The 22,618-nt window shown below is 45.3% G+C and overlaps 1 protein-coding gene across 2 annotated transcripts in view; it reads left to right on the top strand.

Annotated features, from left to right (window-relative positions):
- Positions 1 to 22,618, top strand: part of mmd (monocyte to macrophage differentiation-associated) — a 40,920-nt gene that overhangs the window by 5,422 nt on the left and 12,880 nt on the right. The window contains exons 1-2 of one of the 2 annotated variants that reach the window (XM_078529108.1): positions 15,743 to 15,880; positions 16,204 to 16,285. In XM_078529108.1, the coding sequence (XP_078385234.1) occupies positions 15,819 to 15,880; positions 16,204 to 16,285 (144 nt within the window). In that variant the 5' untranslated portion in view covers positions 15,743 to 15,818. Of the gene's footprint in view, positions 1 to 15,742; positions 15,881 to 16,203; positions 16,286 to 22,618 lie in introns of those variants that run through there. The other variant, XM_078529109.1, reaches the window with a different exon arrangement.

Genomic DNA, 22,618 nt, shown 5'->3' with positions numbered 1-22,618 from the left:
CTGGACAAATCAGATCCCAGGGTGGAACCTGGCTTGATAAACCCTAATTTTTTTATTTCTTTTTTAAAAAGGTGGAATGCAGCTAAAGAAGTCACAGGAGTCAGCTGATGAATTTTTAACAAAAGAAAACATTTATTAAACACGAAAAGATGAAATATATTATAATAGTCCTTCACCCACACTATACCTTTGCAGATATATTCCGGTTCGTAAGGATAACACAAGTTACTAAAACTATTTTATAATCTAATGGTCACAGTAAGTACACAGCCCATATAAACCAATAGGTGACCTGTGGTCAGGCACACCACACTCTGAAACCAAGTGACAGATGCCACTCCAAACAGATGTTTTGGATCTCTCATCGACTCCCAGACGCGTGTCTCTCAGTGAGTGAACCGGTCTCACTGATCTCCATCTTTTACATGAGGGTTTCCAATCTCCATTCTTGAAAAACCTGCTTTGGAACCTTCTCCCAAACAATGCTTTCTCTCGGACGCATTCCACAAGGGTCCAGCACCAGGGTTTTGAACTCTTCTTCCGATGTTCGTCTCCCCTGGGTTGCCATGTGCATTCAAGCTTTACCTTCCATGCACACTCTTTTAAATGCTCAGCCATGCCAACAGAACACCACTGCTTCAAAGCCCATAGTAAAGAGTTACTGACCTTGGCTGTCTCCTTGGATCTTCTGGCTTCTTGCAAGCCTATTTTTGCTTTAAGTCTGTGACCTGCAGCTTTCTCCCTTTAATCTTGGAACCTCTCTGCTCCTTACTTTCACTTCCACTGAGCAGGTTCTTTTCCAGACTCCTGTTCTTCCTTTGACTAGAAGGTCTTGTTGGGACCCCTCCTTTCTGTCTCGCTCCTTGGCTTTGGGACATTTTGGTTCTTTCGGGAAATCTGCTCTCTACAGTTCCCCCTGCTGTGTCCAACTTCTTCTGGCTTCCTACTGAAATGAAACTACTTCTCTGGTTTTCTGTCTCTGTGGGTGCCTCTCTCTAAGCCCCTGTTGCTAGGCAGCAGCACAGTTTTTTCTCTACCTTGTGTTTGTTTTAACTCCCCTTCAAGAGTCATAAACCTCATTAAAATACAGGCATCTTTTAATGTGAAACTAAAACTCAAGTTCCCCCCCCCCATTCTTAACACACAAATACAGAAATACAAATTAAACTTAAACTTAAAGCTTCAACTCGTTCCTAACACCTACAAATATAACTTAAACTGTATTGTTAGGAACTAGAGACAATTATTGCTAAGCCAACGACATCTGCACTGGCTTGGCCACATTCGTCGAAAGAATGACGACCGTATATCCAAAGACTTTGTGCAGTGAACTAGTCACTGGGTCACAACCTCCTGGGTGCCCATATCTCCACTACAAGGACATCTGCAAAGGAGATATGGAGATTGACACTGGCAACAGGTAGAGAGCCACTGACGGCCATGACCTCTGGAGGCTGACTGGAAGGACATTGGAAGAGGTGGACAGAAATGAAAAGCTCAGCTGGCTGAAAAGAGGCCCCAGACAAACTGAGACCCTCCAGATCCTGCACCTTCTCAGCCCAGTGTCATCTTCTGCAGCAAAAGCCACACTAGACTGTGTTTAAAAGGTGTTAAGATGGCAGGTTACCTTAATGACTCTCCCATCAGTAGAAATCAAAATGGGTTTGAGCAGACTAATCGGATAGCAGCACAATCTTGAAGGGATGGATGGCCAACTGCTATTCCACTGAAAAAACAACAGAAGTTACAAATGCTGAAGGTACACAACAGGTCAGGTAGTACTTGTGGGGCAAAATAGGTTAATGCTGCCGGTAGAACGCTTCAGAATTTTCTACTTGGAGAAAGATTTGGACATTGGAAATGTCTCGACTCTGAGAGAAGGGTTAATGATCCAGGTGGAACCTTCATGCTGAGTTTCAAGTCTGAAGGTCCAGTAACAAAAATAAAAATACCTGGAAAAACTCAGCAGGTCTGGCAGCATCTGCGGAGAGGAACACAGTTAACGTTTCGAGTCCGTATGACTCTTCAACAGAACTAAGTAAAAATAGAAAAGAGGTGAATTATAAGCTGGTTTAAAGGAGGGGGGTGGGACATGTAGAGCTGGATAGAGGGCCAGTGATAGGTGGAGATAACCAAAAGGACAAAGAGGTGTTGAAGGTGGTTATATTATCTAAGGAATGTGCTAATTAAGGGTAGAAAGCAGGACAAGCAAGCTACAGATAGCCCGAGTGAGGTGGGGTGAAGGGAAGGGATCGAAATAGGCTAAAAGGTGGAGTTAAAACAATGGATGGAAATACATTTAAAAATAATGGAAATAGGTGGGAAAAGAAAAATCTATATAAATTATTGGGAAAAAAGGGGGTGGGGAGGAGAGAGTTCATGATCTAAAATTGTTGAACTCAATATTCAGTCCGGAAGGCTGTAAAGTGCCTAGTCGGAAGATGAGGTGCTGTTCCTCCAGTTTGCGTTGAGCTTCGCTGGAACAATGCAGCAGGCCAAGGACGGGCATGTGGGCATGAGAGCAGGGTGGAGTGTTGAAATGGCAAGCGACAGGGAGGTCTGGGTAATGCTTGCGGACAGACTGAAGGTGTTCTGCAAAGCAGTCACCCAGTCTGCGTTTGGTCTCTCCAATGTAGAGGAAACCGCATTGGGAGCAACAAATGCAGTAGACTAAATTGAGGGAAGTGCAAGTGAAATGCTGCTTCACTTGAAAGGAGTGTTTGGGCCCTTGGACGGTGAGGAGAGGGGAAGTAAAAGGGCAGGTGTTGCACCTTCTGCGGTTGCATGGGAAGGTGCCGTGGGAGAGGGTTGAGGTGTAGGGGGTGATGGAGTGGACCAGGGTGTCCCAGAAGGAACGATCCCTGCAGAATGCCGCAAGGGGTGGTGAAGGGAAGATGTGTCTGGTGCTGGCATCATGCTGGAGTTGGCGGAAATGGCGGAGGATGACCCTTTGAATGCAGAGGCTGGTGGAGTGATAAGTGAGGACAAGGGGGATCCTATCGTGGCTCTGGGAGGGAGAAGAAGGTGTGAGGGCGGATGTGTGGGAGATGGGCCGGACATGGTTGAGGGCCCTGTCAACCACCGTGGGTGGAAAACCTCGGTTAAGGAAGAAGGAAGACATGTCAGAGGAACTGTTTTTGAAAGCGGCATCATCAGAACAGATGCAACGGAGGCAAAGGAACTTGGAGAATAGGATGGAGTCCTTACAGGAAGCGGGGTGTGAGGAGCTGTAGTCGAGGTAGCTGTGGGAGTCGGTAGGCTTGTAATGAATATTGGTGGACAGTCTATCACCAGAAATTGAGACACAGGGGTCAAGGAAGGGAAGGGAAGTGTCAGAGATGGACCATGTGAAAATGATGGAGGGGTGGAAATTGGAAGCAAAATTAATAAATTTTTCCAGGTCCAGACGAGAGCATGAGGCAGCACTGAAGCAATCATCGATGTACCGGAGAAAGAGTTGTGGGAGGAGACCAGAGTTGGACTGGAACAAGGAATATTCCACATACCCCATAAAGAGACAGGCATAACTGGGGCCCATGCAGGTACCCATAGCCACACCTTTTATTTGGAGGAAGTGAGAGGAGTTTAAGGAGAAATTGTTCAGTGTGAGAACAAGTTCAGCCAGACGGAGGAGAGTAGTGGTGGATGGAGATTGTTCGGGCCTCTGTTTGAGGAAGAAGCGGAGAGCCATCAGACCATCCCGGTGGGGGATGGAGGTGTAGAGGGATTGGACGTCCATGGTGAAGAGGAGGCGGTTGGGGCCAGGGAACTGGAAATTGTTGATATGATGTAGGGTGTCAGAGGAATCACGGATGTAGGTAGGAAGGGACTGGACAAGGAGAGAGAATGGAGTCAAGATAGCAAGAAATGAGTTCCATGGGGCAGGAAAAGGCTGACACGATCGGTCTGCCGGGACAGTCCTGTTTGTGGATTTTGGGTAGGAGGTTGAAGCGGGCCGTCCGAGGTTGGAAGCTGTGGAAGGAAGATCTCCAGAGGAGATGAGGTCAATAACAGTCCTGGAAACAATGGCTTAATGTTCAGTGGTGGGGTCATGGTCCAGGGGGGGTAGGAGGAAGTGTCTACGAGTTGACGCTCAGCCTCTACGAGGTAGTGGTCAGTGCGCCAAACAACAACAGCACCACCCTTGTCAGCAGGTTTGATGACAATGCCAGGGTTGGACCTGAGAGAACAGAGTGCAGCAATTTCAGAGAGAGACAGGTTAGAGTGGGTGAGAGGAGCAGAGAAATTGAGACTACTAATGTCACACTGACAGTTCTCAATGAAAAGATCAAGAGAAGGTAAGAATCCAGAGGGAGGGGTCCAGGTGGAGGGAGAATATTGGAGGCGGCTAAAAGGGTCTGTTGAGCGGGGAGAGGACTCCTGCCCAAAGAAGTGAGCACGGAGGCGAAGGTGGCGGAAGAAGAGTTCAGCATCGTGCTGAGCCCGAAATTCATTGAGGGCGCAAGGGTATGAAACTAAGTCCTTTGCTGAGCACTGAACGCTCAGCATCGGAGAGGGGAAGGTCAGGCGGTATGGTGAATACACGGCCGGGGCTGGGATTGGAAGACGGGATGGGGACAGAGGGACAGGCAGGAGTGGAGGGTCCTGGATGGGTGTTGGTGTAGATGAGTTGTTGAAGCTTGCATTCCTTTGCACCTGAAAGAAAGAGACAAAGTTTCTTGTTGAGGCATCGGATGAGACAAAGAATTAAATGAAACTGGGGGCACGGGCAGCTTAGAAATAGGGTGCAACAGTGCTGCTGGAGGGAGAGGTAAAGTGTGTTCATATGGCGGCGCATGGCACTGAATGTGGATCTCAGAATGCAACAAGAACAGCAGTCCGAGGAGTGTTGTATGTCCCGGAGATACCTGTAATCCTGAGTGAGTTCGAAACGTGAGGGATGGAACTTCATTTGAAATCCACGTGGAGTAAGTCGGAGACGGAGACAGTCACTGAGGAAGGAAATTTGGCTGTGAAAGCGGGTTTTAGTAAACACCTTGTCAAACACCAGGAGAGAAATGGAAAGCAATGAAGGTGAACAAGGCAAAAGAGAGATACGGAAATCCTGTCGGAGAGAAGAGCAATACTTATTCAAGGTAGGCATTCCTTGAAGAGAAGTGACAGCCAATTAAACACTAAGATAAAAGCAAAAAACTGCGGATGCTGGAAATCCAAAACAAAAATAAAAATACCTGGAAAAACTCAGCAGGTCTGGCAGCATCTGCGGAGAGGAACACAGTTAACGTTTCGAGTCCGTATGACTCTTCAACAGAACTAAGTAAAAATAGAAAAGAGGTGAAATATAAGCTGGTTTAAGGGTGTGGGGGGGTGGTGGGGGTGGGTGGGGGACAGGTAGAGCTGGATAGAGGGCCAGTGTTTAATATGCTAATGAGATTAGACTTTGAATGTCAGACTCTGTGTTTGTCACTTTCTATCCGAGGCCTATTGTTGCATTAGTTGGAGTGGAGAGGATAATTCTTGATGCATTGTATAGCTTTGAGAGCAAGTGAAGGAAACTTTGTTTCTTTTATCAAATCACAGGCAATGGATGTTTGTGATTGTTCTTTTTTAATGAATTGTTATTGTTGTGACAGTTGGGGTGAACTTATTGTTGTTTCATTTGGTAACACACAAGTCCCATGGCCTTTGCTCTGCAGAAAACCTTTATGCAGAGAGGAGGGTAGTTGGACAGATGTTACACCTTGTGTCCAGGTGTGGGATTGGGACTATCAGACCTAAGTGAACCAGTAACCCACTCCGGCGTGGGTTGTTATATGGCAAAAGGGAACCCTGGATTGTTACTGAAACCCTTTAGAATGATTCAGCAGAGTGCCTGTACATATCCTCTCTGATTTCTTAAGAGGTTTTTAAATTTCTGTGGAACTCCTGACTTGATCTAGAATAGAAATTGTTTTGAATTTGGGAGTGGGGAGGAGGAGAGGGGTAGAAGTTCAATAAGTATCCGTTTGATTGTATATGGCTTCAGCAGTGCCCTTGGAACTTGTGCCATGTCCTTTTAATCTGTAAGTAACGCTGAGGATTTGTGTAATTTCAATTGTGCCAGGCATAGTCTGGACTACACTGGGACTTCTAGCCTCTTTGACAGTGATAGGCAGCCTAGGCTAGTGAGTGGGCCGCATGAGTGGTCTTCCTTCATCTTGGTGGGCTGCAAGATTGAAATCGGGTATGTGCAATACATTGTATAATTAGGGACAAATTAAATTGCTGGCAAAAGTAGCATAAAGTGCAGCCTCCCAGGATAATTTTACTAACTGTACTTGCATACCTAGAATTTGTGGGGCATGCCGATTGAACCGTAGCAGCGCTTTGGATGCAGAGGGAGCACCCGGCGCTCTCAGTCAATATTGTGTGTAATCAGGGTTAGTTTGAGACCCTTGCTTTGCGTGCATATCACTTTAGTAATACTGGTAGGGAAAAAACTACGCAGACAAAAACCCAGCAGAATCTGGTGGCCCTGCGTGTGGGCAAAAGTCAACAAAATGTTTCGCAGGCCGCACTCAGAACCCTGATGGACCGCATGTGGCCATGGGCCACAGGTTGCCCACCACTTCTCTAGGACCTGGTGGCGAGTTCCCCCCATGAACTGTTCTTCTACACCCTGGCGTGTCTTGGCAGTTGTTGCATTGTGCTATCCAGGACGAATGGGTGACCCTGCTGAATAAATTACATTTTCAATAATTTGCATACAGATGTAACTTTTCCGACGCTTCTGTGGGCTTCCACTGCAGTGCATGAGGGAGATAGCAAATACACTTCTTTTATTCATTCATGGGATGTGAGCGCCAATATTGTGCATTCCTAAATGCCCTTGAAGGTGGTGAGCCACATTTTTGAACCTCTGCAGTTAAGTAGTCCTGGTTATGGGTACATTGAATATGGCATCTGATCAATAGTCTGAACAATTTGGTCGTCATTTGGACTGGAGGGGGAATTGGTGGGCCTACCTATATTAACTGGTCCTGTTAGTTTGGAGTTGCCGTCTTTGACTTGTCACTTTGACCCATCTCCTGTATGTCGTAGGAGATAGTTTGAGTGGTTGGGGGCAAACGGCAGGAGAAAGAATACTATCCACTAACTCCCCAGTTCCTGAGAGAGGCAAGACAACCTGATTCTAATAGGGATGTGCCACATTCATGTCTGAGCTTTCCTTGCTGATCACTTAACTTCCCCTCCTGGTCTCCATGTTAACTGATTATTGTAAACTGTTTGCCCTCTTGTGCGTGTGCTCTCCTCATACGGTGTCCCTCTGTCTTCTAATTCTGCTGTTATCAACCCCTCAAACCAACTCTTGACCTCACCATCCTTGCAAGCTACCATTCCATCTCCAGTCTCTCTTTCCTGTCAAATTCTTGAATATGTTGTCACCTCACAAATCTGTTCCAATCTTTCCCAGAACTCCAGGTTTGAAGCATTCAATCTGGGCCTGCCCCGTGCCACTGTACTGAAACGGCTCTTACCAAAGTCACAAATGACATCTTATCCGATTGTGGCAAAGGTAAACTTTACCTTTTCATCCATCGCGACCTGTCTGAAGCCCTTAACGTGGTTGACCACACCATCATCCTCCCAACACCTCCTCCATTGTCGACCAACTGGGTGGGACTGCTCTCAGCTGGTTTTATTCTTATCAATCTAATCATAGCCAGAGATTTGCAGTCAACTCCCATCATTCGCGGGGGTTCCATTCCTGTGAAATCTCATGAAGGCTGAAATCGCAAATGGTGAACTTGCACATGTGCGGAGACAGCACATACGCAGTGTGCACTTTCTACATGGGAAAGGTGAGAGTTTAACATTCTAAATCACAGGTAAACAACTTTTTGGGTCCGTGAACCATGATTTGGTGTACATATACATCGCACAAGTAAACAAATTCACAATGGAGGGAGTTGTGAATAGTGGGAGTTGACTGTACTTACAATGGCTTCTCTTCCTGCTCCCATATCGTTACCTCTGGTGTCTTCCAAGGATCTGCCCTTGGTTGTCTCCTATTTCTCATCTGCATGCTGCCTTTTGACGACATCATCCAAAAGCACAGAGTTTTTAATGTATTTGTTGACAACACCAGCTCTACATTCCACCACCCCACCTCAGCTCTCTCGATTTCCTCCAAAATTATCTGACATTCAGTACCGGATGAGCAGAAATTTCCTCCAATTAAATATTGGGAAGATAAGAGCCATTGTTTTCAGTATCCACTTCAAGCTCCATTCCCTAGCTACTGATTCCATCCCTCTCCCTGACAATGGTCTGAGATTTAAGCCAGTATGTTTGTAACTTTAGTGTCACATTTGACCCCAAGACAAGCTTCCGACCTCATTTGTGCCATCACTAAAATTACCTATTTCCACCCGACTTTGCCTCTGTCTCAGCTCATCTGCTGTGGAAACCCTCGTTCATGACTTTGTTACCCCTAGACTCAACAGTTCCAGCACACTCGTGGCTGGTCTCCCACATTCTACCCTCTGTAAACTTGAGCTCATCCGAAACTCTGCTGGCATATCTTAACTCAGAGCAAGTCCCATTCCCCTATCACCCCTGTGCTTGCTGATCTGGGTCAAGCAACATGTTGATTTTAAAGTTCTCATCCTTGCTGTCAAACCTGCCCATGGTCTTGCCCCTCCCTAACTCAGCAATCCCTCCAGTCACACAGGCCCTCGCGATATCTGCGCTCCTCTGAATCTGGCCTTTTGTGCATCCCTGATTTTAATTGCCCCTCCATTGATGGGGATACCTTGAGTTGCCCAGCCCCAAGCTCTGGACTTCCCTGCCTACACCTCACGGCCTCTCTACCTCAAGTTTTTTTCCTTTAAAACATGCCTTAAATCCTACTTCTTTGACCAAACATTTGGTCATCTGACCTAATATTTCCTTATGTGCCTCGGTGTCATGCTTTGTTTTTAATGGCCCTGCGAAACGCCTTGGAAAAATTAATTACATTAAAACGCAATATAAATATAAGTAGTTATTGTAGGGATTGCTATAAATAGCCCCCACAGTGCAGTATTGTCCTTCACTTAACAGCAGCAACTGAGCTGCAGCTTTGAATTAGCTGCTTTGTCTCCTAATCAATAGCCCCAACATTCTTTAACAGCTGATTCAAGTAAATGCTTTTTTATATTCGAAAAAGCATTCAAAGGAAAATTCTGGCAATTGCCACTTTTCCAATTTGAAAGAGACACTTCACTGGGTTTTGCTTGGTTAAAGTGTGAAATCAGCAGAAAATGTCTACTTCTCCCCTTGACAACCATGATAGTGATTACAGTGTTATACTGCTGAGCTTCAGTAAGCATTCATGTTGGTGACAAGGTCTGGAATGTAGCATGGTCACTTGTGTTCAGTGTCACTTTCATGTTGTATCTATTGTGACCATGGTAAAACAGCAAGCTATACAATCTGTCCTCCCAAATATGGCTGTGACCCCTTGAACTGTGTAATATGAGTGAAGTGAGTAAGGGCTCACTGGCTGTGGAAATAGTTTGAAATGAGGAATCAATCTCCACCCTTGTCCCCAAAATCTATTCTTGGGAAGAAATGAACCAACACATGTGGCATACAAGTAACGATATATCCTAACTGGAATCCGAAAACAACAGCTAAAACGTTCAGTTTATGGAGGTAATCCCCTCCCACTGCACCAATACAACTTACCAACTATACATAGCCATAGTAAAACACACCTTACCCAAAATGCACCTGATGCAAACGTGTTGGCGCTACATCACAATGGATTGACTTGGTGTGATCTTCCTTTAGCATATTGGTATCACTAAGCCTCATGAGAACTTTGTAACGTTGATGACGTTTGAGCTGGAAAATGCCATTTGAAACCCATAAATGTTTAGATAACGCCTCAATTTTAAAATTCTCATCCTTGTTTTCAAATCCCTGCATGCCTTTCTCCTCCTCTCTGATGTCCTACAACCTTCTGCGATCTCTGCGCCCCTCCAATTTTAACCTCGTGAGCATCCATGATTTTACTCATTCCACCATTCCTGGTTGTGCTTTCAGCTGCCGAGACCCTAAGCTCTGGAATTCTATCACTAAATATCTCCATCTTTCTTCCTCCCTACTCCTTTTAAGACACTGCTTTAAACCCATCTTTTATTTTTGATCAAGACTTTGGTCATTTGTCATTGGGGAAAAAAAAGAGGGGGATTGGATGGAGGAGAGAGTTCAGGATCTAAAATTGTTGAACTCAATATTCAGTCTGGAAGGCTATAAAGTGCCTAGTCGGAAGATGAGGTGCTGTTCCTCCAGTTTGCGTTGAGCTTCACTGGAACAATGTAGCAAGCCAAGGACGGACGTGTGGGCACGAGAGCAGGGTGGAGTGTTGAAATGGCAAGCGACAGGGAGGTCTGGGTAATGCTTGCGGACAGACTGAAGGTGTTCTGCAAAGCGGTCACCCAGTCTGCGTTTGGTCTCTCCAATGTAGAGGAAACCACATTGGGAGCAACGAATGCAGTAGACCATTTCAACACTCCACCCTGCTCTCATGCCCACATGTCCGTCCATGGCTTGCTGCATTGTTCCAGTGAAGCTCAACGCAAACTGGAGGAACAGCACCTCATCTTCCGACTAGGCACTTTACAGCCTTCCGGACTGAATATTGAGTTCAACAATTTTAGATCATGAACTCTCTCCTCCATCCCCACCCCCTTTCCGATCTCTTCTTCCCCCCCCCCCCCCTTTTTTTTTCCCGATAATTTATATAGATTTTTCTTTTCCCACCTACTTCCATTATTTTTAAATGTATTTCCATCCATTGTTTTATCTCTACCTTTTAGCCTTTTTTGATTCCTTCACCCCACCCCACCCTCACTAGGGCTATCTGTACCTTGCTTGTCCTGCTTTCTACCCTTAATTAGCACATTCCTTGACGTTGAAGATGGTGATATTATCTAAGGAATGTGCTAATTAAGGGTAGAAAGCAGGACAAGCAAGGTACAGATAGCCCTAGTGAGGGTGGGGTGGGGTGAAGGAATCAAAAAAGGCTAAAAGGTAGAGATAAAACAATGGATGGAAATACATTTAAAAATAATGGAAGTAGGTGGGAAAAGAAAAATCTATATAAATTATTGGAAAAAAAGTTGGGGGGGAGATCGGAAAGGGGGTGGGGATGGAGGAGAGAGTTCATGATCTAAAATTAGCACGTTCCTTAGATAATATCACCACCTTCAACACCACTTTGTCCTTTTGTCTGTGACATCTTTTGGTTACCTCCACCTATCACTGGCCCTCTATCTAGCTCTACTTGTCCCACCTCCCCTTAAACCAGCTTATATTTCACCTCTCTTCTATTTTTACTTATTTCTGTTGAAGGGTCATTCGGACTCGAAACGTTAACTGTGTTCCTCTCCGCAGATGCTGCCAGACCTGAGTTTTTCCAGGTATTTTTGTTTTTGTTTTGGATTTCCAGCATCCGCAGTTTTTTGCTTTTATCTTTGGTCATTTGTCATCTGATATCTCCTTTAATGGCTTGTTGCCAACTTATTTTTGATTATGCTCCAATGAAGCATCTGGGACCATTTTACTATATAAATGCTGTGCTGTATAAAATGCCTCTGCTGTACAAATACAGGCAGTTGGCGGTGTGACTATGGTGACAGCTATATTGTGATTTGCTGCCTTCTGCCTGTGAGGGACATGGTTCATAGCTTGAGGTTAGAGTAATTGATTTTATCTGATGATGAAAATTAATTGGAAACATAATCAGCTACTGCTTCCAGAACATGGGACACAGTACACTTATTTTTAAAATTGTAACTTAAACTGGGCTATTAGATTGCAATCGAGTAGTGATAACCCTGTGATTTATTGACCAACACTCAAAGTCACTAATTAGTTTACACAGAGAACTGAAAAGAATTGTGAAATGCAATTCTCCAAAACATTGGTAAAAACGCCATGTAAATAAAGCAGAATTTAATTTATTCAGTCATTGTAAATTGGCACTGGGTTTGTTTTGTCTTGGTAAAGCTTTAACTACAATTGAATTCACATAACAACATACGTGAATTGATGGCCCAAATAGAAATACATGGGTATGATCTGAAAGCCATTACAGGTATAGCTGCAAGGTGACCAGGGCTGGGAACTGAATATTCAGGGGTATTTGACATTGTGGTGAGTCCTCCGGAGGTTCCCAGCATCACAGATGCCAGCCTTCAAAGAATTTGATTCACTCCACGTGATATCAAATGGCTGAAGGCACTGGATCGTGTAAAGGCTGTGGGCCCTGACAATATTCCGGCAATAGTACTTGTGTTCCAGAACTTGCCGTGCCCCTAGCCAAGCTGTTCCATACAGCGACAACACTGGCATCTGCCTGGCAATGTGGAAAATTGCCCAGGTATATTCCATCCACAAAAAGCAGGACAAATCCTACCCAGCTAATTACTACCCCATCAATCTATTCTTGATCAGCAAGAAAATGACGGAAGGGGTCTTCAACAGTGCTATCAAGTGGTACTTGCTCAGTAATAAACTGCTCACTGACACTCAATTTGAGTTCCGCCAGGGCCACTCAGCTCCTGACCTCATTACAGCCTTAGGCCAAACATGGACAAAAGAGCTGAATTCCTGAGGTGAGAATGACTGCCCTTGACATCAAGGCAGCATTTGACTAAGTATGGCATCAAGGAACCCTAGCAAAACCTGAAATCAATGGGAATCAGAAGGAAAACTCTCTGCTGGAGTCATACCTAGCATAAAGGAAGATGATTGTGGTTGTTGGAGGTCAATCATCTCAGTTCCAGGGCATGACTGCAGGAGTTCCTCAGGGTAGCGTCCTAGGCCCAACCATCTTCAGCTGCTTCATCAATGATCTTTCTTTCATCATAAAGATTAGAAGTGGGGATGCTCACTGATGATTGCACATTGTTCACCATTTGCAACTCCTTAGATACTGAAACAGTCCATGTTCAAATTCAGCAAGACCTGGACAATATCCAGGCTTGGGCTGAGAAGTGGTAAGTAACATTTGTGCCAAACAAGTGCCAGGCAATGACCATCTCCAGAAAGAGAGAATCTAACCATCACCCCATGACATTCAATGGCATTACCATCACTCAATCCCCCATTATCAACATCCTGGGGGGTTACCATTGACCAGAAACTGAACTGGGCTAGCCATATAAATGCTGTGGCTATAAGAGTAGGTCAGAGGCTAGGAATCCTGCAGCGAATAACTCACCTCCTGACAAAGCCTGCCCACCACCTAACAAGGCACCAGTCAGAAGTGTGATGGCATACTCTCCCCTTGCCTGGATGTGCAGCTCCAACAACACTCGAAGTTCGACACCATCCAGGACAAAGCAAACCACTTGATTGGCACCCCATCCACAAACATTCACTTCCTCCAGCACCGACACACAGTGGCAACAGTGTATACCATCTACAAGATGCACTGCAGGAACTCGGCAAGGCTGCTTACCACCTTCCAAAACCCTGGTTGCAACCATCTAGGGGGACAAAGGTGGCAGATGCATGGGAACACCACCACCTAGAAGTTCTTCTTCTAGCTAATAGAGGTTGTGGGCTTGGAAGATGGTATCGAAGGAGCCTTGGTGAGTTGCTGCAGTACATCTTTGCAGATGGTACACACTGCTGCCACTGTGTCAATGGTGGAGGGAGTGGATGTTGAAGGTGGTGGATGGGGTGCCAATCAAGCAGGCTACTTTATCCTGGATGGTGTTGAGCTTCTTCAATAACAGACTTTCCCGCTTATAGTTTATGTGAATGCCATTTACTCCTTGTATTCAATGGCAGGTATAGCACGTAAATAAAATTAGAAATATTTGCAATTATTTTCCTGAAGTAATTAGCCCAGTACATCACTTTTGAACTTTGTAGAATTTAGCTTAAATAATCTACTGTTTGTAAGGAATTTCTTAATTTCAATTCTTAACCTGCCTTGGAATCCTAGACAACTACGAGAAAGTTGAAAGGGTTATAGGACTGACCATTCTGTAATTGAAGAGGACTCTGAAGAAGAGTCAGACTCGATGTTAACTCTGTTTCTCTCTCCACAGATGCTGTCAGACCTGCTGAGGCTTTTCCAGCATTTTCTGTTTTTTTTATTTCATGTTTCCAGCACCTGCAGTATTTTGCTTTTATTTTTCTGTAATTGGAGGTTTGATGACCGGCAGAAGCACCCTGTTAGTGGAAAATACCACTCGTGCAGCAACTGCATAGTAGCAGCATGAAGTGGCATGCTTAGCTGCTCTTTACATTTTTGAGGTCTATCTCAAATTACCCTGGAAAGACAAAGTATCTCAAATTTGAGCATGTCCCTCTTATTAGCAATATCCATTCCTCTATCTGATTTGCAACTCTCTCTCCTAATATTTCACATACAACTTATTTCAGTTTTCTTTCTCTGTCTCCTCTCCTTTATAGTTGTAAAGCCCAATTGTTCTCTCTCACCTCAGATTTGGAATCAAACTGGGATCTTCCTGTACTTTCTGGCTGAATTCCATGGCTGGGGTTATTTTGAACCGCTGGGCAATCATGATACTTGTTTGACCATTCTGGAATTTATTTCCTGCGCACCTAATAATTGCAGCGGAAGTTAAAATATAGGCAGTCAGATTTACTTATAAAAAATTTTCAGTGTTTGATGTTAGGCTGGTCTTGTGACTTGCAGCTTAGGCATGCAGAACGGTATCCAGGCAACACCACAGTGCACTGTGAGCCTGGGCTTGTCGCTCTTGATGGGCTTGGCTATACTGTTGCCCAAGATGATTTTCATCTCCCCACAGGCATGCAATCCCTTCACATAAATACTTTACAAAAACTAACACTAACATGAAACCACCTCTCCGTTCAGTAAAAACATTGATCAATGACTAATGCACAAAGAGGCAGACAGGACCTAACTACTGGGCATCCATTTTATATATAAACCACCCGCCACCAACCAAACCCTCTATTAGATTCCAGCCTGTAACTCTTTCCTGACTATCTGTTCTATATTTAAACCACCCGAACCCCTCCGTTAGATCCCAGCTTGGAGGTCAGTTCTTGTTGCAAAAGTTTGTGCTTTACTCACAAACTATAGTAAAGTTTCAGTGGCTTATTATCCACGTGCAACCTTTAGTTTTAACTGTTTGGCTAGATCTGATTCTGCAGATACTCTTTGTTTGGTGCTGGTTATAAGACAAGATGGTGAAGATTAGCCAGTGAAAGAAATCCATGGTTCAAGAAAGAATGTGCAGTTATACATTGCCTTTCATAGTATACCAAATACTTTTGAAGTGGAATCACTGTTGTAATGCAGGGAAATTAGGTAACTAATTTTTGCAAAACAAGGCCCCACAAACAGCACTGAATTAACGACCAGATAATCTCTACTTTATAGTGGTGTTGGCTGAAGGGAACAGTTTGGTCCTTTTGGAATGCTGTAGAGTAAAACTGAGTAGGAATTGTTGGGATTTTGTTTGGATTAGATTGGATTTTAACTGGCATTGAGGGCACACCTAGATGCAGAGCTTTTTACTGACCTATTGAAAGATATGTTTTGACATTAAATAGCTCTGAATAGAAGGACTGTTGTGGGTGGTGACAATCATCTAGGTTTACCTTCACTGGGTGTTAACTTCCTTTTTAAAAAATAAATATTGAACCAGGAAGTCATCTTATTCTATGACATTGCACAATAACCCTACCGGTTTAACAGCTGAATAGATAGAAGAGCAGTTTAACTGCTAAATTAGAAGCGGGGCAAGAGCTGCGATTAGGTGTTCCTGCATTTTAAAGGAGCCACATTGTGGTGAAGAGAAAGCAGCTGCTTTCTTATGGAAAAGTTCTGTACAGTTCCAGCGCAGATCATCATGGGGAGGAAACGTGCATGGTCAAAGTAAGATGTCTAGCCATTAACCTGACTTGTGGAAGCGGGTTACATGGTTGTTTACTGTGATGGTTTGAGTGAGGTGTCTAGCTCTAACTATCAGCTGTATGCATTAAATTGCAGTTTCAGTACAGATTTGGCTTTCATTTTCACCCCCCCCCCCCCAAAAAAAGGGGTAATTTCAGTTCAGTATAATTTCTGATTCCAGTTTGGATATTTTTGTGGGGGAGCTTTTTGTTGTTGGATTTAAGCTTCAAGCTCCAGCTGAAAATTGAGTACTTGTTTGACTGTTTAGATTACTGGATCAATAAACTCCCTTGCTTTCTTTGTAGATTTATGAATAACCGACCTCCTGCTAATTCCCGGTACCAGCCCACAGCCTATGAACATGCTGCAAACTGTTACACACATGCAGTAAGTTTTCCAATCTTCTGCTTTATCATGGTGTGGTTGGGAGGGGATGAGGAGAAAGAATCATGCAAGCACCAACCTTTTCTATTTGAGGTTATCCAAATGCAATGTCTTCCCCTGTCAAAAGCATGGGTCAGACTAGACTATGGTTCAACACAGATTGCCCCACCACCAAGTATCTCATTGAAATGGCTATTTGTTGTGTGGTCCTAGAATCTGAGTGTTAGTGAGCCACACAGATATGAGAAGTGTTTTCTTGGCCCTATACTCTTTGGAGTTTAGATGAGTGAAAGGCGATTGACACACACACAATTTTTAAAGGGCTTAAGCGTGTATACACAGGTTATTTCCCCTAGTTGGAGAGTCTAAAAGCAGGGGGAATAGTCTCAACATAAGGGGTTGCCATTTAGAACTGAGCTAAGGAAAAGTTTCTTCACTCGGGGTCGAGAGTTTCTGGAACTCTCTACGCTAGAGAGCTGTGGGTGCTCAGTCATTGACTATATTCAAAACTGAGGTCAATAGATTTTTGGGCACTGAGGAAATCTAAGCATATGGAGGTAGGATGAGAAAGTAGAGTAAGCTTGAAGATCAGCTATGATTTTATTGAATGGCAGAGCAACTCCAGAGGCCAAATGGCCAACTCGTGCTCCCCTCATGTTCTTGCTTTGACATATTTACTCTTGGTGCTGTAGTTGCAATCTGGATTACTGGCAAAATTGTAACTCAATAATTCATGCCTTTGCCTTATGTATCTTTTTTGTCATTATCACCTTCTGTATAAATAATTATCTTTATGTAACAACTTTCATGAAGCATTTATTTAGAAGTGTAGTTACTGTTGTAATGTGGTACATGTGCACAGCTACTGCAATGTGAGAATAACAAGATCATTTGTTTTCAATAATGTTGATTAAGGGATAAATACTTGGCAGGACCAGGAAGAAAACCCTTACTGCTCTTTGAATAGTGCCAAGGGGATCTTTGACATGCATCTGGGGGCACTGATGGGGTCTCAGTTTAATGCCTCACCAAAACACAGTGCTTCCATCAGTACTGCACTACATCAGAACTGTACTGAGAGTTCAGCTTAGCTTTAGTGCTGAACTCTTTGAAGTGGGAGTTGAACCTACAACCTGACCCAGAGATGAGTGCTACCTACAAAGCCACAACTGGTACTTTGCGCTTTGGATAGCGTACCTGAGGTGCAACAGTCAAAAATAAAAAAAGCTAATGCTAAATTTCAACAAGGTGTTAACTATTCTACTCTTTTTAAATAATGGCTGTGTTTTTGGTCAGGCACTGCTAATTTCCCCAATATCGTGGAGAATCAGTCCTGACTGAGGAATAAATCATTTCACTGGCTGTTGCATCTTGGGCATGAGCGCTTGAGCTAACCACATTCAAATCAGGGGACAAAAGCAAAAAACTGCGGATGCTGGAAATCCAAAGCAAAAACACAAATACCTGGACAAACTCAGCAAGTCTGGCGGCATCTGCGGAGAGGAACACAGTTAACGTTTCGAGTCCATATGACCCTTCAACCGAACTAAGTAAAAATAGAAGAGAGGTGAAATATACGCAGGTTTAAGGGGGGGGTGAGACAAGTAGAGCCAGTGATAGGTGGAGATAACCAAAAGATGTCTCAGACAAAAGGACAAAGAGGTGTTGAAGGTGGTGATATTATCTAAGGAATGTGCTAATTAAGGGTAGAAAGCAGGACAAGCAAGGTACAGATAGCCCTAGTGGGAGTGGGGTGGGGTGAAGGAATCGAAAAAGGCTAAAAGGTAGAGATAAAACAATGAATGGAAATACATTTAAAAATAATGGAAATAGGTGGGAAAAGAAAAATCCATATAAATTATTGGGAAAAAAAGGGGAATCGGAAAGGGGGTGGGGAGGAGAGAGCTCATGATCTAAAATTGTTGAACTCAATATTCAGTCCGGAAGGCTGTAAAGTGCCTAGTTGGAAGATGAGGTGCTGTTCCTCCAGTTTGTGTTGAGCTTCACTGGAACAATGCAGCAGGCCAAGGACGGACATGTGGGCATGAGAGCAGGGTGGAGTGTTGAAATGGCAAGCGACAGGGAGGTCTGGGTCATGCTTGCGGGCAGAGCGGTCACCCAGTCTGCGTTTGGTGTCTCCAATGTAGAGGAAACCGCATTGGGAGCAACGAATGCAGTAGACTAAATTGAGGGAAGTGCAAGTGAAATGCTGCTTCACTTGAAAGGAGTGTTTGGGCCCTTGGACGGTGACGAGAGGGGAAGTGAAGGGGCAGGTGTTACACCTTCTGCGGTTGCATGGGAAGGTGCCGTGGGAGGGGCTTGAGGTGATGGAGGAGTGGACCAGGGTGTCCCGGAGAGAATGATCCCTGCGGAATGCCGCCGGGGAGGTGAAGGGAAGATGTATTTGGTGGTGGCATCATGCTGGTGTTGGCGGAAATGACGGAGGGTGATCCTTCGAATGCGGAGGCTGGTGGGGTGATAAGTGAGGACAAGGGGGACCCTATCATGTTTCTGGGAGGGAGAGGAAGGTGTGAGGGCAGATGCACGGGAGATGGGCTGGACACAGTTGAGGGCCCCATCAACCACCGTGGGTTGAAAACCTTGGTTAAGGAAGACATGTCAGAGGAACTGTTTTTGAAAGTGGCATCATCAGAACAGATGCAACGGAGGCGAAGGAACTGAGAGAATGGGATGGAGTCCTTACAGGAAGCGGGGTGTGAGGAGCTGTAGTCGAGGTAGCTGTGGGAGTTGATAGGCTTGTAATGGATGTTGGTGGATGGTCTATCACCAGAAATTGAGAGGTCAAGGAAGGGAAGAGAAGTGTCAGAGATGGACCATGTGAAAATGATGGAGGGGTGGAAATTGGAAGCAAAATTAATAAATTTTTCCAGGTCCATACGAGAGCATGAAGCAGCACCGAAGTAATCATCGATGTACCAGAGAAAGAGTTGTGGGAGGGGGCCGGAGTAGAACTGGAACAAGAAATGTTCCACATACCCCATAAAGAGACAGGCATAGCTGGGGCCCATGCAGGTACCCATAGCCACACCTTTTATTTGGAGGAAGTGAGAGGAGTTTAAGGAGAAATTGTTCAGTGTGAGAACAAGTTCAGCCAGACGGAGGAGAGTAGTGGTGGATGGGGATTGTTCGGGCCTCTGTTTGAGGAAGAAGCGGAGAGCCATCAGACCATCCCGGTGGGAGATGGAGGTGTAGAGGGATTGGATGTCCATGGTGAAGAGGAGGCGGTTGGGGCCAGGGAACTGGAAATTGTTGATATGATGTAGGGTGTCAGAGGAATCACGGATGTAGGTGAGAAGGGACTGGACAAGGGGAGAGAGAATGGAGTCAAGGTAGCAAGAAATGAGTTCCATGGGGCAGGAACATGCTGACATGATCGGTCTGCTGGGACAGTCCTGTTTGTGGATTTTGGGTAGGAGGTAGAAGCGGGCCGTCCAAGGTTGGGAGACTGTCCGGTTGGAAGCTGTGGAAGGAAGATCTCCAGAGGAGATGAGGTCAATAACAGTCCTGGAAACAATGGCTTGATGTTCAGTGGTGGGGTCATGGTCCAGGGGAGGTAGGAGGAAGTGTCTGCGAGTTGATCCTCAGCCTCTGCGAGGTAGAGGTCAGTGCACCAGACAACAACAGCACCACCCTTGTCAGCGGGTTTGATGACAATGTTGGGGTTGGACCTGAGAGAACAGAGTGCAGCAAGTTCAGAGAAAGACAGGTTAGAGTGGGTGAGAGGAGCAGAGAAATTGAGACTACTAATGTCACGCTGACAGTTCTCAATGAAAAGATCAAGAAAAGGTAAGAATCCAGAGGGAGGGGTCCAGGTGGAGGGAGAATATTGGAGGCGGGCAAAAGGATCCGTTGAGCGGGGAGAGGGACGTCCAATCCCTCTACACCTTCATCCCCCCACCGGATGGTCTGATGGCTCTCCACTTCTTCCTCGAACAGAGGCCCGAACAATCCCCATCCACTACTTCTCTCCTCCGTCTGGCTGAACTTGTTCTCACACTGAACAATTTCTCCTTTAACTCCTCTCACTTCCTCCAAATACAAGGTGTGGCTGTGGGTACCCGCATGGGCCCCAGCTATGCCTGTCTCTTTATGGGGTATGTGGAACATTCCTTGTTCCAGTCCTACTCCGGCCCCCTCCCACAACTCTTTCTCCGCTTCATCGATGATTGCTTCGGTGCTGCTTCATGCTCCTGCCTGGACCTGGAAAAATTTATTAATTTTGCTTCCGATTTCCACCCCTCCATCATTTTCACATGGTCCATCTCTGACACTTCTCTTCCCTTCCTTGACCCCTGTGTCTCAATTTCTGGTGATAGACTGTCCACCAATATCCATTACAAGCCTACCGACTCTCACAGCTACCTCAAACTCAGCTCCTCACACCCTGCTTCCTGTAAGGACTCCATCCCATTCTCTCAGTTCCTTCGCCTCCGTCGCATCTGTTCTGATGATGCCACTTTCAAAAACAGTTCCTCTGACATGTCTTCCTTTACCGAGTTTTTCCACCCACGGTGGTGGACAGGGCCCTCAACTGTGTCCGGCCCATCTCCCACGCATCTGCCCTCACACCTTCCTCTCCCTCCCAGAAACATGATAGGGTCCCCCTTGTCCTCACTTATCACCCCACCAGCCTCCGCATTCGAAGGATCATCCTCCGTCATTTCCGCCAACACCAGCATGATGCCACCACCAAACGCATCTTCCCTTCACCACCCCCCCCGGCGGCATTCCGCAGGGATTGTTCCCTCCAGGACACCCTGGTCCACTCCTCCATCACCCCCTACACCTCAACCCTCTCCCACGGCACCTTCCCATGCAACCGCAGAAGGTGCAACACCTGCCCCTTCACTTCCCCTCTCGTCACCGTCCAAGGGCCCAAACACTCCTTTCAAGTGAAGCAGCATTTCACTTGCACTTCCCTCAATTTAGTCTACTGCATTCGTTGCTCCCAATGCAGTTTCCTCTACATTGGAGAGACCAAACACAGACTGGGTGACCGCTTTGCGGAACACCTTCGGTCTGTCCGCAAGCATGACCCAGACCTCCCTGTTGTTTGCCATTTTAACACTCCACCCTGCTCTCATGCCCACATGTCCGTCCATGGCCTGCTGCATTGTTCCAGTGAAGCTCAACGCAAACTGGAGGAACAGCACCTCATCTTCCGACTAGGCACTTTACAGCCTTCCGGACTGAATATTGAGTTCAACAACTTCAGATCATGAACTCTCTCCTCCATCCCCACCTCCTTTCCGATCCCCCTTTTTTTCCAATAATTTATATAGATTTTTCTTTTCCCACCTATTTCCATTATTTTTAAATGTATTTCCATCCATTGTTTTATCTCTACCTTTTAGCCTTTTTCGATTCCTTCACCCCACCCCCACTAGGGCTATCTGTACCTTGCTCGTCCTGCTTTCTACCCCTAATTAGCACATTCCTTAGATAATATCACCACCTTCAACACCTCTTTGTCCTTTTGTCTGTGACATCTTTTGGTTATCTCCACCTATCACTGGCTCTACTTGTCCCCCCCCCCCTTAAACCTGCTTATATTTCACCTCTCTTCTATTTTTATTTAGTTCTGTTGAAGAGTCATGCGGACTCGAAACGTTAACTGTGTTCCTCTCCGCAGATGCTGCCAGACTTGCTGAGTTTTTCCAGGTATTTTTGTTTTTTTGTTTCAAAACAGGGGACTGACTCCGACCCCTGGTGGTGTTGTAGAAACAGGCTGTTAGAGATACAGGTCAACAGTTCCTTTTTTTGTGTGTTCCGTATTGCCTGTGATTGCATGAGTGCGTCCTCATTTACTTGGTCTACAACTTATAGTTGTCATGGAAACCAAAGCAAAGGAGGCATGTGGGGAGAAAGGGCAAAAACACTGCTTCCGCGTCAGTTCTACTGACGTTCCTGCGTAGAATGATCTTCAGGCTTGTGATATTGCCCAAGTCCTGAAACTGAGCTTAACAGAAGCTGCAGGGAATACTCAATGGGGCAGGCAGCATATGTGGAGAGAGAAATAGAGCTAACATTTCAGGATGATGGCCTTTTGTCAGGACTGAAAGAAGATAGAGATTTAACAGAGCCATGGAAAGAAGGAGATCGAGGAAGAACAAAAGGGAGAGGTGAAGTGAACGGCAGGAGTGATTCAATAACAAAAATGCTGACAGTACGAGGCAAAAGATGATAATGAGATAAATATTGAAACAAGGGGATAGATCTGGGGAAGATGTAAATGCTTACAACAGAGGGGGAAGGAAGCTGGGAAAATCTGGTAAAGCACCTGCCCTGTAGATGACTGACTGCCAAGTGTCTATT

The sequence above is a fragment of the Cetorhinus maximus genome, chromosome 24 (assembly GCF_964194155.1).
Source record: "Cetorhinus maximus chromosome 24, sCetMax3.hap1.1, whole genome shotgun sequence".
Lineage (NCBI taxonomy): Eukaryota > Metazoa > Chordata > Chondrichthyes > Lamniformes > Cetorhinidae > Cetorhinus > Cetorhinus maximus.
This window is presented reverse-complemented; position numbering and strand designations above follow the sequence as displayed.